We start from the raw sequence: 14976 nt of genomic DNA, 5'->3' as shown, positions 1-14976 counted from the left end.
CAATAGCCCTTCATCGACACCTCAATCGTCCCTCGACTTCGCCACAACCGTCTATGCTCGTCTCTACCTCTACAATTTGTTGTTAAATGAGTAGGTATCGGATATTAAAAGAATAGAGTAGGGAAAATCACATTTTGTTGTTAAACCAATATTCACGAATAATTACCGAATGCTAATAAATGCCGTCGAATCGAATTTGAATGGTCATTTAGTATTCGACTTGAATATGATCACGAGTTTGAATATATATGAAAATGGACCGAATATTCGAATTCGAATAATTAGATATTTGGTTCAATTCTGTGGTTTACCACTTAGCAGCCCTACTGTTAACAGTTTTAGTTAAATGCCCAATTGACGACCCGCGAAGGCACGTGCATGGACCGGCAGGTACGAACAAAAAATTTTCAATTGGCTCACGCTTGACGCCAAAGTTATCACTAAATAAATGACAAAAATTAAATGAAATTCCTTAACTAAAGTCTGCAGATTTACAGCTGTTAATTAATGGGAATAACAAAAACGACAACAATTCCCGAATTAATAATAATTAATAGCAGCAGTTGTCTAGTTAAGTTGGATAGAGAAAGACTTCTATCTCCCTCTTCTCCTTTATTCTCCTGTTCTCTACGGCGGTCTTAGATTTTTGCGCAGAAACCCCTCAAAGTATCCAATTTTCAATAATATACAAATAATGATGACAAGGCTGTACTCTTCTAAATTATTGGTTTTACATTACAAATGAATGAAGAGTGGGCTTCATTATGGAGTTACCAAGTTAAAAAAAAAATTAAAGAGGAGTGAGTTCACACAGTCCTTGTGAGTGTAGTTCAAGAAATGCAGCCTAGTTATAAAATCTCATAATATATTCCGCATAAGTCACATCAATCGATTTCTTCAAAAATACAAAAAATAAGAAAAAGAAATGAAATGTTACCTATATATTCTAAAGATCAGCCATGCTTTCAAATTTATTCCAAATGGAGGTGTTTCTTCTTTACCCTCTAGTTTTATCATATTGAGATAAAATACCCAAAAGCTATCTTAATGAATATATTTAGAATATTCCTCATTTTTAGCTAGTTATTTAGCTAAACAGTCTCTTTTTTCAAAAGAAGTAAACAGTCTTTCTTCTACCGCCAAATAAGTTTGAGGACATGATAATAATGCAATATATGGTAGTATTAGGAGCAAATAGCAAATATTTAGATGTAGAGGTTTAACAAACAAATGTGTTTGACTTGGGTATATACGTAAAAACACTAAGAAAATAAATAAATAAGGAATTAATTAATCGTAGTTCGTTTAATGTAACCACAATTAATCGACAGTTCAAAAGAAAAACGACTAGTGTTTCTTTCTTCTCCTTCATTCCCCCCGTTTTCTTCGGTTTTCTCAGAATTTTTTTGCTTATAAACCCCTCAAAAATCTCCAATTTACAACTGCTGTCCGTCGAAGATCACCCCAACCAGTCAATCTCCTATACAACTTTTCCATCGTCTCAAGCTTCAGAGCTCAACTCCGATGAAGCGAAACCCTAGAAAATGGAAGCCCTCTCACTTCCTCATCGCCGTCGCCGGCGTCTACCTCCTCCTCATCTCCTTCAAGTTCCGGCACTTCCTCTCGATCGACGGCGGATTCAGCGGCCTCGATCGCCCCCAGTTCAACTCCTTCTACCACGAAACCCTAGACCGCAAGCTGAGTTCGGATCCGAACCAGGACCCGCCTCCGAAGCCGGTTAAGGAATCTCCGGCGGTCCTACGGCGCATATCGTACGGTCGGATCACCAGCGATGTACTCCGGCGGCGGAATCGGCGGTTCAATTGGTCAGGTAATCTCACTGTGCTTGAATCCATGGTTAAAGATGCTTGGAGTTTAGGCGCGAAGGCGTGGAAAGAGATTGAGAACTTTAAAGGTGAGAACTTGAGCTTTGTGGATACCGAATCTTGCCCGTCGTCGGTTACTATAAATGGAAAGAAGTCGGAATTGGGGTTGGAGGCCGACGAAGTGATGGTGTTGCCTTGTGGACTGGAGGTGGGTTCTTCGATTACAGTGATTGGGATACCTGAGAATGCTCATAAGGAGTATTTGCCGGAGTTGGTTGCGAGAGGAAATGGGGATGGGTCGGTGATGGTGTCACAATTTATGGTGGAGTTACAGGGTTTGAAGGCGGTGGACGGAGAGGACCCGCCGAAGATATTGCATTTCAATCCGAGATTGAAGGGGGATTGGAGTAAGAAACCGGTTATTGAGGTTAACACGTGTTATCGGATGCAATGGGGGAAGTCAATGAGGTGTGATGGGGTTTCCTCCAAAGGCGATGATGATGCAGGTATTATCCTTTGTTGCAGATTTCATATAGTTTAAGCTTTTACTCGTTTCCAAAGTTTAGATTATAGTAGCTAGGTTTAGTATGCTTGGCCAATGACTCAATTAGAATGCATGTTTCGATCTTTGGAAATCTAAGGATGACGTGGTTACCTATGTAGCACGGGTACATCTAACATGACGTTGTACCTATATGACTATATCCAACAAGTACCATACCCTTACTGGTCACGGGCACTTTCTTGGGCACACTTTGGATATATGAATACACATTCTGACATGTTCTCAATTATATAATACATGTCTTAATTTAAAAAACTCGTCGCAGGCTTCTTTGAAATATATTCTATGGTTCACATTCACTTCTTGAAACTCGGACACAGGTCGGGTTTGTTTCATTCCATACCTAGTTCAAAACAATGATTTTAAAATGCCTTCTGGGTGTCGAGTTTTGTAACGAGATATTTTTAAATTTACAATCTAATTAGTAGAAGAAAACAACATAAAGAATTTCAATTCTTGTAACATGTGAATGAAAAACAATATGGATATCATGTAAATTATTAATTTCAATGTAAATATCTATAAATAGAAAGATAGATAGCCGTGTCCCCTACCCTTACCTTTTATGAATTTTTCATGTCCTATACAAGTGTTCATGACACAATTATTAGGTAATTACTAATTAATAATGAGTATAATGATCTTGTTTGCTTTTTCTGGAAATTATTATATTTGTATGAAGACCAATATCAAGAATCAAATTTAAATTTGCAAGATTGCATGACGCTGATACTTGCCTTTTTAACAAATAAATAGTGTTAGCTTGGTTGAGTTCCAGATTCAGATTGTGATGTGGGTCAACTCTAACCAGATCCTTGTCGTTAACTGGATTGTCGTTTTTGCAATTCAAACTCAATACTAATTCTATAAGGTCTAACTTACTCTGCCCCGATGAGCAGATTGGGTTGGTTTGGTTCAGGTTAAGCGCAACTGAGGCGCACATCTACCACTTCAGTAGAAATGATTACTGGCCACATCTTTAGTTGGATTACCTTTTTAGTAACTCAAACCCAATAGTACTTGTAAAAGCTCTAACCTAGTCCGACACAAATCCAATGAGCAGATTGGATTGGTCGCGTTCAGGTCAAGTGCTAACAAGCTGCATGTCTACTACTTGACTAGAAATGGCTAGATGACCCTATGTTTAGTTGAATTGCCTTTTTAGTAACCTAACCCGATACGAATTCTAAAAGGTCTTACTCCTACCTAGAGAGCAGGTTTGTCTGTGTTCAGGTTAAGTACAACCAAGTTGCACATCTGCTACTTGTCTAGATATGGCTGTCCAATTCCACTTTACTTGGAAATACTACAATCTATGAAGTACTAACACTTACATTGTGATCATAAATTGTAGAGTAGTCCAAATCCATACATGGCAGTATGCTTCATTCAAATATGTATTGATTTTTATTGATCCTTCAGACACAAGCTACTACCCAGGAGATTAGCAAAGTGCATAGGAATGAAATCTGCTATTGATATTTAAATATATAATAAGACTTTGCGCTTACTAAGAGTGTACAGATTTTTTTTTTAGTCTGTACTTCTGCTGGAACAATGCTTTTCTTATCTTCATAGTGTTCAGTACCAAGATAAATCGTGACACTTTATTCTACCTCTTTTATCTTCAGGCTAGCATATTTGGCTAAAAAAATACAATTTCAAACTCTTATTTTGGACAGTCGATGGATTCAACAAATGTGAGAAATGGGAACGCAGTGATACTTCTGACTTGAGAGAATCCAAAACAACTTCGTGGCTGAGTCGGTTCATAGGTCGTGCAAAGAAGCCAGAGGTGACGTGGCCTTTTCCTTTTGTAGAGGGCAAGCTGTTTGTCCTGACTCTTCAAGCTGGTATGGAAGGCTATCACATTTATGTTGGAGGTCGTCATATAACTTCATTTCCGTATCGGCCGGTATGTACTTCATGTTCACTAAGTGTTATTTTAAATTATCAGTATCCATGGTTTTCCGAGAATTGAAAATTGAACATAAGTAGTCTGCATGTCTCTAAACTTTGTCATACAGCCATCACTTTACTACTTCCTATCATATTAATTGATTACCAGCACATTCTTCTTCTAGAAAGTCAATTTCTTATATGGATATTGCTGTTCTAGGGATTTATTCTTGAAGATGCAACGGGTTTAGCAATCAAAGGAAATGTCAACATGCATTCGGCATATGCCACTTCTCTACCAAAATCTCATCCCAGTTTTTCAGTTCAGAACGTCCTGGAAATGTCAGAAAAGTGGACATCCCCTCCTCTTCCTCACGCTCCTGTCCATCTCTTCATTGGTATTCTGTCTGCTACCAATCATTTTGCTGAACGCATGGCCATTAGGAAAACCTGGATGCAGTATCCTGATATCAAATCATCATATGTGGTTGCACGGTTCTTTGTAGCATTGGTAAGTTTTAGCTTACAAACAGTTTTCATTTTCTAGCACTAGATTCAAAATTTTAGATCATGGCTTCATTTTACTGTTGTAACACTTGATGCTAAATTCTAAATCTGAAATATGAAAAAGAAATGCCAGTGGTAACTTGAATTTTTTTAATGAGTGTAAGCCTTTCATTCTTTGCTTCTGGTTGAGGATTAATACTCAGTGCCACTAAATAAGGGAATATTTTGTGTGCATTTGGAGGAGTTTTTCATGGCAATAATGTGAATAACTTGTAGAGATGGACATTTTTACCAGGCTCTTACAACTTTCTAGAATTCTACAGCTGTGAAGCTTAGTTCTTAACAGGAAAAGAATGATATGGAGTGAATTCACCAGCAAGTTTATCATATAGTGCCCTTAAATTTATTTCGACTGGTGAGCATGATGTGAGATATATGTTAAGTGCTATATCCTAGACCTCTATTTTTAAGACATTTATCATGAGAAAACGCTGAGTTGTTGCATCTTTTCAGTGATGATCCATAAGCTACACAACAATTTTTGATTGTTGCATCTTATTACATTCATAAGTGTATTGGTACTCACACTATTAGCAAGGTCACAACAGACTCCTTCACGAGGTTATGGAGACTGAGAATCCAGCTTCTATTTTTCATTAGATTCCTAGTAACTGGGAATTATTCTTAAACTTCTTCATTTTATGAGGATCCTTCTATTTTCCATCAGACAGCAATGTTAACTGGGAAACTATCCTTAAATTTCTTCATCTTTTGTTGAAACAGAATTCAAAATAAGGATGCATTATGTGCCTGCACCTTCTATCATTCAGTTACTTGAAAGTTAAATATTAAATTCTGGCAATGATCTGTACAGATTTATTTATGTTGATATACTGATATGCATGTACAGGGTTCAAGAAAGGAAGTAAATGTGCTGCTAAAGAAGGAAGCAGATTATTTTGGAGATATTGTTATTTTACCATTTATTGATCATTATGAGCTCGTGGTTCTTAAAACCATTGCTATTTGTGAGTATGGGGTGAGTGATACACATTTCCTTTTTCTTCTGGTGACTTTTTGTGTTTGTGCTGGCTTCTTTAAGCCTCATATAAGTTTCGTCCATTGAACTTCATCCTGCAGATTCACAACGTTACTGCTGCGTACATTATGAAGTGTGATGACGATAACTTTGTTCGGCTAGATGTTGTACTAAGGGAAATTAATAGAATTGCACGCAAAAAATCTCTTTATATTGGGAATCTTAATCTAATGCATAGACCTCTCAGAAGTGGAAAATGGGCTGTTACATATGAGGTAAGTTCTTAGCATTTTTTGTCGTTTTTCTTTTAGAGCTTTGGGGATTTAGTTAAGTCAGCTTTCCTCTTTTAAGAAATTACTTGGATAGCCTTCATCATTTTGTCACTTATAATAAATTTGGAGACCCAAAATGTCCTCATAGGGGATATCCCTGAGATTTGACTCTGAATCTTCCTTTCTCTGCTCTGCTTTATCATATGGGAAAATCTGTTATGCTCATTTGAGTTCATTGCACCTTACAAGTTTCCTTGAAAAATGCAGGAATGGCCAGAAGAGATTTATCCACCATATGCAAATGGACCAGGCTACATAATCTCAAACGATATCGCAAGTTTTATAGTCTCCAAACATGCAAATCAAAGCTTAAGGGTGAGGATAATGAAGCTTGTATAACCGCTTTACTCCATTCAATTATTTTAGAACATCACATCTCCAAACTTTTACAGCTAACAAGCTAGAACTTTCTTGTAGATATTCAAGATGGAAGATGTAAGCATGGGCATGTGGGTCGAAGAGTTTAATGCTTCTACCAGAGTTCAATATTCACACAGCTGGAAATTCTGTCAATATGGGTGCATTGAGAACTACTACACTGCACATTATCAGTCCCCTAGGCAAATGATGTGCCTGTGGGATAAATTATCGAGGGGACAGGCTCAATGTTGCAACTTTAGATAGCAGGCAAAGGGGTTCTTTTTTTTTTTCATTGAATTCGAGCTGCGGTTGCTGGAGTCGATGCATTTCTGGTGCAATTATCCATTCATTTACCATCAGATGGCTCAGGGCAGCATCTTCTTGCAGCGCATTTTTAGTTATATAGTTCTTCGGAAGTTATATCATTCTTCTTTAGGTTTTTTTTATAGTCTGTACATCGAGGCACACATCACTTGTATTGGTCAAAATGAGCGGAGAACAGGCTATATCCAATACTTTGGCCTATTTATTCAAAAGTACTCTGAATGTTCGCACGTGTGTCTTTGCATTTTAGTCAGAAGACATGCTTTAGTGGTTCCCCATATGTTAAACTAGCCAAAGAAATAGCAGTATCATCCAAAAAATCATGTTACGGTTTTAAATGTTGAAAATAAAGAAAATAAAGCTCAGGAATCAGATAGATGTCAAGAGTTCGCTCCGAGATGCTGAGCGAAATTTGCATTAGGCAAGTTAGAAATAGGTATCCAAGCGAGAAAGTCCTTGGGTCTTCTCGAGCGAGCGGAAATCCCCTTTGGATCCTAAAATAAGACAGGGATGTACTCTTTTAGAAATTTCAAAGACACACCCTCCCCTACGTTCTTTTCTCTCTTTTTCCCCTCCTTTTTTCTTTCTCATTTCTCTATGAACCCATCAACTCTCCTCTCATCTTCAATCTCTCTCATCTCTTTCATACTCTTTCACCCTCAACCTCCCATCTCTTCCAAGATTTACACATAAGACTGACAAGCTTATTGTCTGCTCATTTGATTACCGTAGAACTGTAACAGAACAGAGAAGAGAGAAAGCCAGGGCAAACTGCACAGCATTCACAGACAATGGGATCTCACAAACTTATTGAGTTTTTTTTAAACACAAATACATAAGCTTTAGCTGATTTTACCTATAAAGGAAACTAGAACTCATACAGCTCTAGAAGACAACATTGCTTTTTTGGTATGTAATTTAAAATTTCAATTTATGGGCTGCAATTTGGATGCAGCAATGGAGTCTATAATCCATGAACTAGCTGCCACTTTGGCTCCACAAACATCAGCAAGAGCTTGTGCTTCGACTCGCCTGGTACTAACGCCCGCAGCCCTTCTGTTCTGCTTCCCAGGCATCTCAACACTGTATACTACTAAGGTTTCCAATAATGAAGTATTATTATGAAACAACTTCTCTTGATCCATTGTAAGCGGTTTCCTATGTAAAACTGTTCCCCCCGCGGCAGCGACAAGATCCTGAATGTACCCCTTATATGATGCGGCGAAATCTCCAACAAGATAAAATCGAAAATTATCAAAGAGTTTTGGTTCCTGAATCAAGAAAACATGCACCAAATTCACTGCTCCGAGTAAAAAAATGGCTTCTCTTTGGGCTTTTTGGTACATCTGACCCCTAAAATCAATATGCTTATTTGCAAAGTGCATCCCTACCCAAATCTCAATATTTGCAAACCTACTCCGAAATCATCAATATTGAAAGAAAACAAACCCCCAAATTTGCAGCTACAAACTAGCCTGTCAAAGTTGATGATTTGCTGAGTTGAGGGATATTTTTCTCAAAGTCAATGATTTAAAGAAGTTATGCAAATGCTGACATTTGGGTAGTTTTGCAAATATGGGTATGAATAAAGTAAAAGGCTACCTTATGGATGAGCCTCAATCTTCCTAGTCTAGGACCTCCCCGAATTCCATGGACATCAACTGCAATCTCGTATTTTTCTTCCTCGACAGGTTTCATTGCTTTCAGGCATGCTTTGATCCCTAAAATAAGAACATGTAGGCTAGATGTTAATCCAAGTACACAAAGTTATTTTGTGAAATTGTGGTGTTATGTGAAATTGCACTTACATTCAATGCCTAGTATCCATTTCCCTTCTAGTATGCCCATCAAAAATTTGAGGGTTCTTTTGCACGCACCATTCTCGTCAGTAGATGCAATGACATGAGTGACTGCTGGACTCCAAGCTTTTGAGATGGCTACACCGGTTAACGTCGTGAACTCAGATATTATGTCCTGGTACAAATTTTTAAGGTTAGAGAACCTTCCAGCATTTACATATGTATATATAGAAAGAGAAGCACGGCAAACTACCTTCTCTGTAGCAGTCAGAGCTGAGCAGCAAAGAACCCACTTGCAAGGTGATCCTGAAGGCCATATCCAATTCTGAATCTTATCGTAGTTATTTTTGCGATTGCTAGCTTTTAATTCTCTAAAGATTCATGAGTGGGTTAATCAGTAAGGATATATAAATTAAGTCCTTAGCAAATTAGTTTCTATTCAAATAAATGCTGAGATTTATCTAAACATACATGTTTGCGGTGCGCTTCTTTCTTTTTTGCTCGAGGGTTTTGGAAGATTCACTTGGCAATTTGGATGAGGAATGAAGTGGGCAAAGCATCACAAAATTATCCTGCCATGACAGATCTTGTTAGTAACCAGACACAAGGAAAAAAACATTATGGATGTTTGTTTTTTTGTTGTTTGCTTTTTTTTCAATTTATTATGATTCAATTTTTTGTTGGGTTAATTGCACATATTAACCTGAAGCTTCATGTTTTTAGATAGACCCCCTGGGTGAAACTTTTATGGCTGCTCTACCCTAATTGAAATTCTGGCAGATATTACAGTGAGACGATCTGAGATTAGAAGAGTCACTCAAAGGGTCTATCTGCCAAAATGAAATGACATGAATAGGAAGTTCTAAACAATGATACTATAGTATAGGGGTCTATGTGCAATTAACTATTTTTTGTTTTATGGTCTTATGAGAAAACTTGTAAATGTAATTAACCTACATTATCCCATCGACATTCTCGAATCAATTTAGCACAAGTAAAATGAAAGCTTTTGCGACAGCTTTTCTCATAACACCCAAGAGCAGCTCCCTTGATGCCACAACAGCAGCATTTTATCCTCTTACTTCGTGATAATTCAGCAGCTAGGTTCACAGCCAAATCATCTTCAAAGTATACATCAGGGGCCCTTCAATCAAATAACATCAAAATGTCAGTACTTTAGAGTTTAGACTTAATCAAAATTAGTTTGCTACCAAGAGAACAGATAACTGACCATTCAGTACAGTGTTTGTGAGAATGTATCACATTGACCCCTTCATTGTAATCTACTGCCACTGGTTTGCCATTGAAATAGTGCACCATCTCTCCAGATTCCTGTCAAATAGGTTTAAGAGATAATGTCCATGACATACGCATAGAACTGTACATACTCGGGGGATATTAAGAATAATTATTACCTCTGTGTTGTTGGAATTTTGACAGAAAGCACATACAATCTGAAGATTTCCACATTTCCTCAAGATGTCTCCATTGTTGGAAGATATCTGTTTACCGCTTGATAAGGTCTTCTCTGCCAAACCATTGGACTGATTTCTTTTACCACCATTATTTTCAGGCAAAACAACATGAACTTTGCTATTATTGTTATCCATTGCAAACTTAACAGCTTGGATTTTCCTTTTTCTCTTTCCTTTTGATTCTCCTACTGCCTTATTTTGAATCTCCAGTCTACTTCTATGGCTTCCATTTCCAACAACTTCGTCATTTTCACTATGCTTTGATGGGAAGACTTGATTATTGACCGTCTTTTGATTTTCTTGAATATGGGTATTTGCTTCATCGTTAGCGTTACCAGGAACTTCACCTGGTGTCTTAGTCGTATCATTATCCATTGATAGCTTCATGCGCTTTTTATTGGGTAACGTGGCCTGATTTCTAGTTTTCTTCGTCTTTTCTTGCATATTCAGCTCCACAATTTTCTCAGCTGTATTGCTTTTCAAGACAGGCAGCAATATTTCCATGAAGTCTGCATCCTCATTTTGGATTCTCTCTGTAGATTTGGCATGGACCTCCAGTGGTGCTTCAGCTACATCTGAAATATTCTTGTTTGGGCAAGTTTTAGTGGACTTTTTACCCCTCTTCTTAATTCTTCTTTCACAATTAGGAATTTCTCTCTGTTCTGCATCCTCATCTTTCTTACTTGAATCCTTAGCTTCCTCTGCACTATCAATTAGAATTTCAGCCTCATGCTCAATGTTACTACATTTCTTCGGATGCTTTCCTGTAGTTTTTGCTAGCCTCTTCTTATTTGTAGTGCCGCCTCTCTTTACAAGTAGCGCTCTAGGTTTTTTATCATTAATAGTTTCTTGATCAGTTTTCGAGCATTCCACAGGCTTATCATGGTTAACTTTGCTGTTGAACATCTTTTGAGTTTGTTGCAGACGGTCTTTTTCTTGGAAAGCATCGAGTTTAGTCCTACCTGCCGTCTGTTATGAAAATTATGATATTAGTATTGGTTCAGGTAAAAACACACTTATCATAGTGAAAACTTGTGACAGTAACTTCACCTGTTTCTTCAAAGGAGTTGAGCAGAGCTCAGGAGAGCAAGCTCTCTGAGTCCACTCAAACATTTCGCTATCAAAAGCTTCTTCAGCATTAAATTGACTCTGCAATCACCATTTCAAAATAAAATTAAGAACTTTAAGAATGACATGTACCTTCATAGTGGATGCAAAACTTACTGTAGGAGCCAACTTTATAGGAGATGTATCATCTTCTGAATCTTTGATGTCACTGAAGCAAGGAGCAACATTAGATTGGGATGCATATGCTGTTGGCTGGCCACTTGGTTCCCCAGAGGCCTTGCCATTTTCATCCTCATCATCCTCTCTCAACCAAAAAAAAGGTGAAAGTGAAGTATCTCCTTGTTCGTCCAAAGCTATCATTTTACATTCATTAGGCAACTTAGTAGTCTCTAATTCATTGCCTTTACTTGCTAGTTTAGAGACCTTTATGGGTGATTGTGGTGTCTCAGCGACGGGATATGGTGTCACGTGTATCCGTTTCTTTGCAGGGAAAGAAGGCTTTGCTATTTGACATGAATCAGCTGACATAGCATCAGCCTTTTCCGATTTCTGACTCTTTTTGCCACTTGGTCTCTTCTTCCTTGATCTTCCTTTATGTTCTAATGTAGCCTCTTCTGCATCAGAGTTCTTCTCTATATCACCTATGGGAAGTTAATGGTTAATAGGAAACTGAAGAGCAAGCAGTAGAATGAAAATCCAGAGACCTCAACATTTCATAAAAACGCATCATGTTACTGTCTCAGCCAACAAATTAATCATCATGCAATACTTGGATGCACAAGTGAGCTGAAAGGGAGATGATAAGCTACGCATAAACAATTCGCAAGAAAGAGAGCAGAATAAATCCTGAAATTGATATCCTTTCAACGGCTAGTTCGAAACAACCATTTAAAAAATAATAACTCCAATAAATGAATAGAGTGTTTTTTAGTTGTGATATATCTCCATTTATACCGTGATATAATTGACAGCATTATTACCTGGATTTTTGGTTGAAGGCCCTATTTGGGTGGTTAAAATGTTTACTCCGACTGCAGCCTCCATGCTTTTGAATACAGTCACCAAATTATCCATATGAGGAGCGGCGCGAACCTCTGAAAACAAAGGAATGACTTTTTTTTTAAAAAAAAAAGGATAAAGACACGGGTGCCTAAAAAATACATGATTTCACTCATTTCCTGTCTCTGGATAGACTCTTATTAGAGACTTATTGCTACATACTCACATGACAAACTAAAATATTGGACATAAAATATGAAGTAACTAAGGAGATTTCAAAGGGCCTATTATGCAATGTAACTGCTTCAGTAACAATTAAAATCCCAATAAAACTACTAAATGTTTTAACTGGGTTGCTTCAACACGGTGAAGTAGTCTCACACATAATGAAACCTCTATTACCAGAAATTTCAATTTTTTGAGATACTTTATTAGCATCCCAGTGGTAAAACCAGTACAGACATTCATCAAGGGTTTGCTACTCTTTTGACTTATTTATTTGGGGATTTTTTTTTCCATTTTTGATAAATATAAAAAAAATTGAATAAAGATACCTCTTCGACGAAATTGAGTTTTGCAGACAGGGCAATCCGATGCCGACTTCATCAATTCAGTAATACACGCGCTGGATTAACATTATACCAAGATAAAAAGTTTGCAAAAAAACTAATAATAAATAACAAAATAACTGAAAAAATTAAATAAATAAACAAATAAATGAGGCTCACTTGCAGAAGACGTGATTGCATCCAAGGGAAACTGCCGATTTCAAGAGGCTCAAGCTGCACAAAATCAAGTAGGTACACAAATAAAAAGGAACAAGGTTAATTAACACTCTTTTCAACAAAATTTAAAAAAAATTGCAAAATTGAGGAAATGGGCATCCAAAATTTCAGCTCAAAACTCAGATTGGCAGACATTTATAAAAATTAAGAGAGAGAAAAGTTACCAGATAGGGCATTTGAGCTCTCTTCCCATCTTCTCGAGATGAGAAAGATCCGCCATCATGATTGATCGAAAACAAAGCGACAGAGCAAAGAGAGATTTTTGAACAGGAGATCAATAGAATGAAAGAAGGGCGATTCTTTGTTATCTTTAAAAAGGCGCCATTTTTTCGATTTTGCTGTTTGATTTGAAATTTTGGCGGTAACTCTCCCTCTATTGAGATTTTCTCCTGACTTCTCGAAGTTTGAGGGGTAGAATATGTTAAGTGACCAAAATATCCCTAATGAACAGACACTGGGATTATTTACAGAAAACCGCCTCATGTTACTAAATTTAACTTTATGCGATTTTACTTTTGCATCATAAAAGATCTGTTTATTTTCTTTTGCAGCACAAAAGATCTGTTTACTTTCTCTACTTCGAAAGGGCGTTTGGGAAGGATTATTTTTAGAAGCTCATAAGTCATGTTGTTTATGACTTTTAGCTTTTACAATATAAGATTCTTATAAAATTTATATGGATAGAATAATCATTTACTTGGTCAAATCCAGTCTATCTATATAAGCTTCTAAGCTAGTTTTTTAAAAGTTAGAAAGTACCAACTTTTTTTTGAATGGAATCGTATATGTAAGCTTATTGGTGATTTACTGAACAATTAGATATGTAAAAGTTAGCTTAAAAGCTAGTTTGACAAAAAAAAAAAAGCCTCTCCTAAACACCTGTTGTGTATAAGGTATTCAGAAGTGGAAGAAAATAGTGTAAATTTGGAAATAGAAGAAATATGCAACGTAACCATCTGAAAACTTATCAAAAATTCTTATGAAAAAAAATGTCGAAGAAATGGCATGTATAAAAAAATTAGTAAAATTACTAATTGAATAGAGATAGACAAACATCATCAAAAGCGAGAGTCGCCCCTCCCCATTTGAGCTATTTCGTGATTTTTTCTCTTTCCTATGTTAGCGTAGAGAACTATTTTTGTTCACGTCATTTTTTAAAGTTTAGAGCTAAGGATCTCTCATAAATTGTAAAAGGATTTATAAGTTTTTAACATTAGATTTGAGATTAAACCCAATAAAAGTGCAAGAAAATCCATATCCATCTGCTTGCAGGTAAAGATCACAAAGAACTGGAGCTGTCATATACAAGAACAATTCCATGTACAACTTGTAAGGCTAACCAAGCATTAATCACAAAACATGTAGAGCTAGAAAAAGATCAAAACAAAGAGACAAAAAAGTAGGATGTACTCTTATTGAGCTAATCTAGTTAAATAGAAGTCCATAAATACATTCAGGTTTTCCATAGAACGAAGAAAGAGAACGTCCGGGGGGGGGGGGGGGGGGGGGACTCAGTCAAAAAATTCCCATGTGCTGTAGCTGGAGATCAAATGTTTCCCACTCTCGTTGTTACGATAACAGGTTTTACTTTCGCATTTGATATCTTCAGCGCGCTCCAGAGTTTCAACAATTTTCTGCACTCTCTTAGCCTGCACATTAAAAGTGAATTAAGTGGCGCTATATTTTGTAAATATTAGTTTCTATATTATGAATAAACAGAGGTTTAAACCTTTTCCTAAAAGGAGGGGGGGGGGGCAAGTCGAAATGAGGACCAAGTCTAAATAGGAACAGTTTGCATTCAACATCAGCTCACTCTCCTACTTTTAAGCTTCCAAATATACTTTGCCTCCTCTTTTAGCATTTATTTATTTAGCAAGTAGTAGGAAACCTCTGGTGGCCTTTCTTTCTTTCTTTCTTTTCTTTTGCTTTCTTCCTTTCTTTCTTTCTTTTTTTGTTTGGTGCTGTTGTGTTTTTTTTTTTTTGGTTTGGGGGGGGGGG

General features: G+C 37.0%; 2 protein-coding genes and 1 pseudogene across 2 annotated transcripts; 1 reads left to right on the top strand and 2 right to left on the bottom strand.

Moving 5' to 3' along the window:
* Positions 1537-7149, top strand: LOC109849812 (hydroxyproline O-galactosyltransferase GALT2). The gene is made up of 7 exons (XM_020419693.1): positions 1537-2332; positions 4074-4306; positions 4511-4801; positions 5708-5836; positions 5938-6111; positions 6376-6483; positions 6586-7149. The coding sequence occupies exons 1-7, from the start codon at positions 1855-1857 to the stop codon at positions 6790-6792; spliced, it is 1620 nt and encodes a 539-aa protein (XP_020275282.1). The 5' UTR covers positions 1537-1854; the 3' UTR covers positions 6793-7149.
* Positions 7634-13295, bottom strand: LOC109848972 (protein BREAST CANCER SUSCEPTIBILITY 1 homolog). Its single transcript, XM_020418724.1, has 14 exons — positions 13143-13295; positions 12922-12975; positions 12748-12818; positions 12175-12288; positions 11351-11835; positions 11177-11275; positions 10067-11095; positions 9883-9983; positions 9609-9795; positions 9123-9223; positions 8905-9022; positions 8661-8826; positions 8455-8573; positions 7634-8123 (listed from the first exon to the last, which is right to left on the bottom strand). The coding sequence occupies exons 1-14, from the start codon at positions 13199-13201 to the stop codon at positions 7779-7781; spliced, it is 3048 nt and encodes a 1015-aa protein (XP_020274313.1). The 5' UTR covers positions 13202-13295; the 3' UTR covers positions 7634-7778.
* The window catches only part of LOC109848201, a 15785-nt pseudogene continuing 15291 nt past the window's right edge, over positions 14483-14976 (bottom strand).

This window comes from Asparagus officinalis, chromosome 7 (assembly GCF_001876935.1).
Source record: "Asparagus officinalis chromosome 7, Aspof.V1, whole genome shotgun sequence".
Classification (NCBI taxonomy): Eukaryota; Viridiplantae; Streptophyta; class Magnoliopsida; order Asparagales; family Asparagaceae; genus Asparagus; species Asparagus officinalis.
The sequence above is the reverse complement of the archived record's forward strand: the minus strand, read 5'-3'. Positions and strand labels throughout refer to the sequence as shown.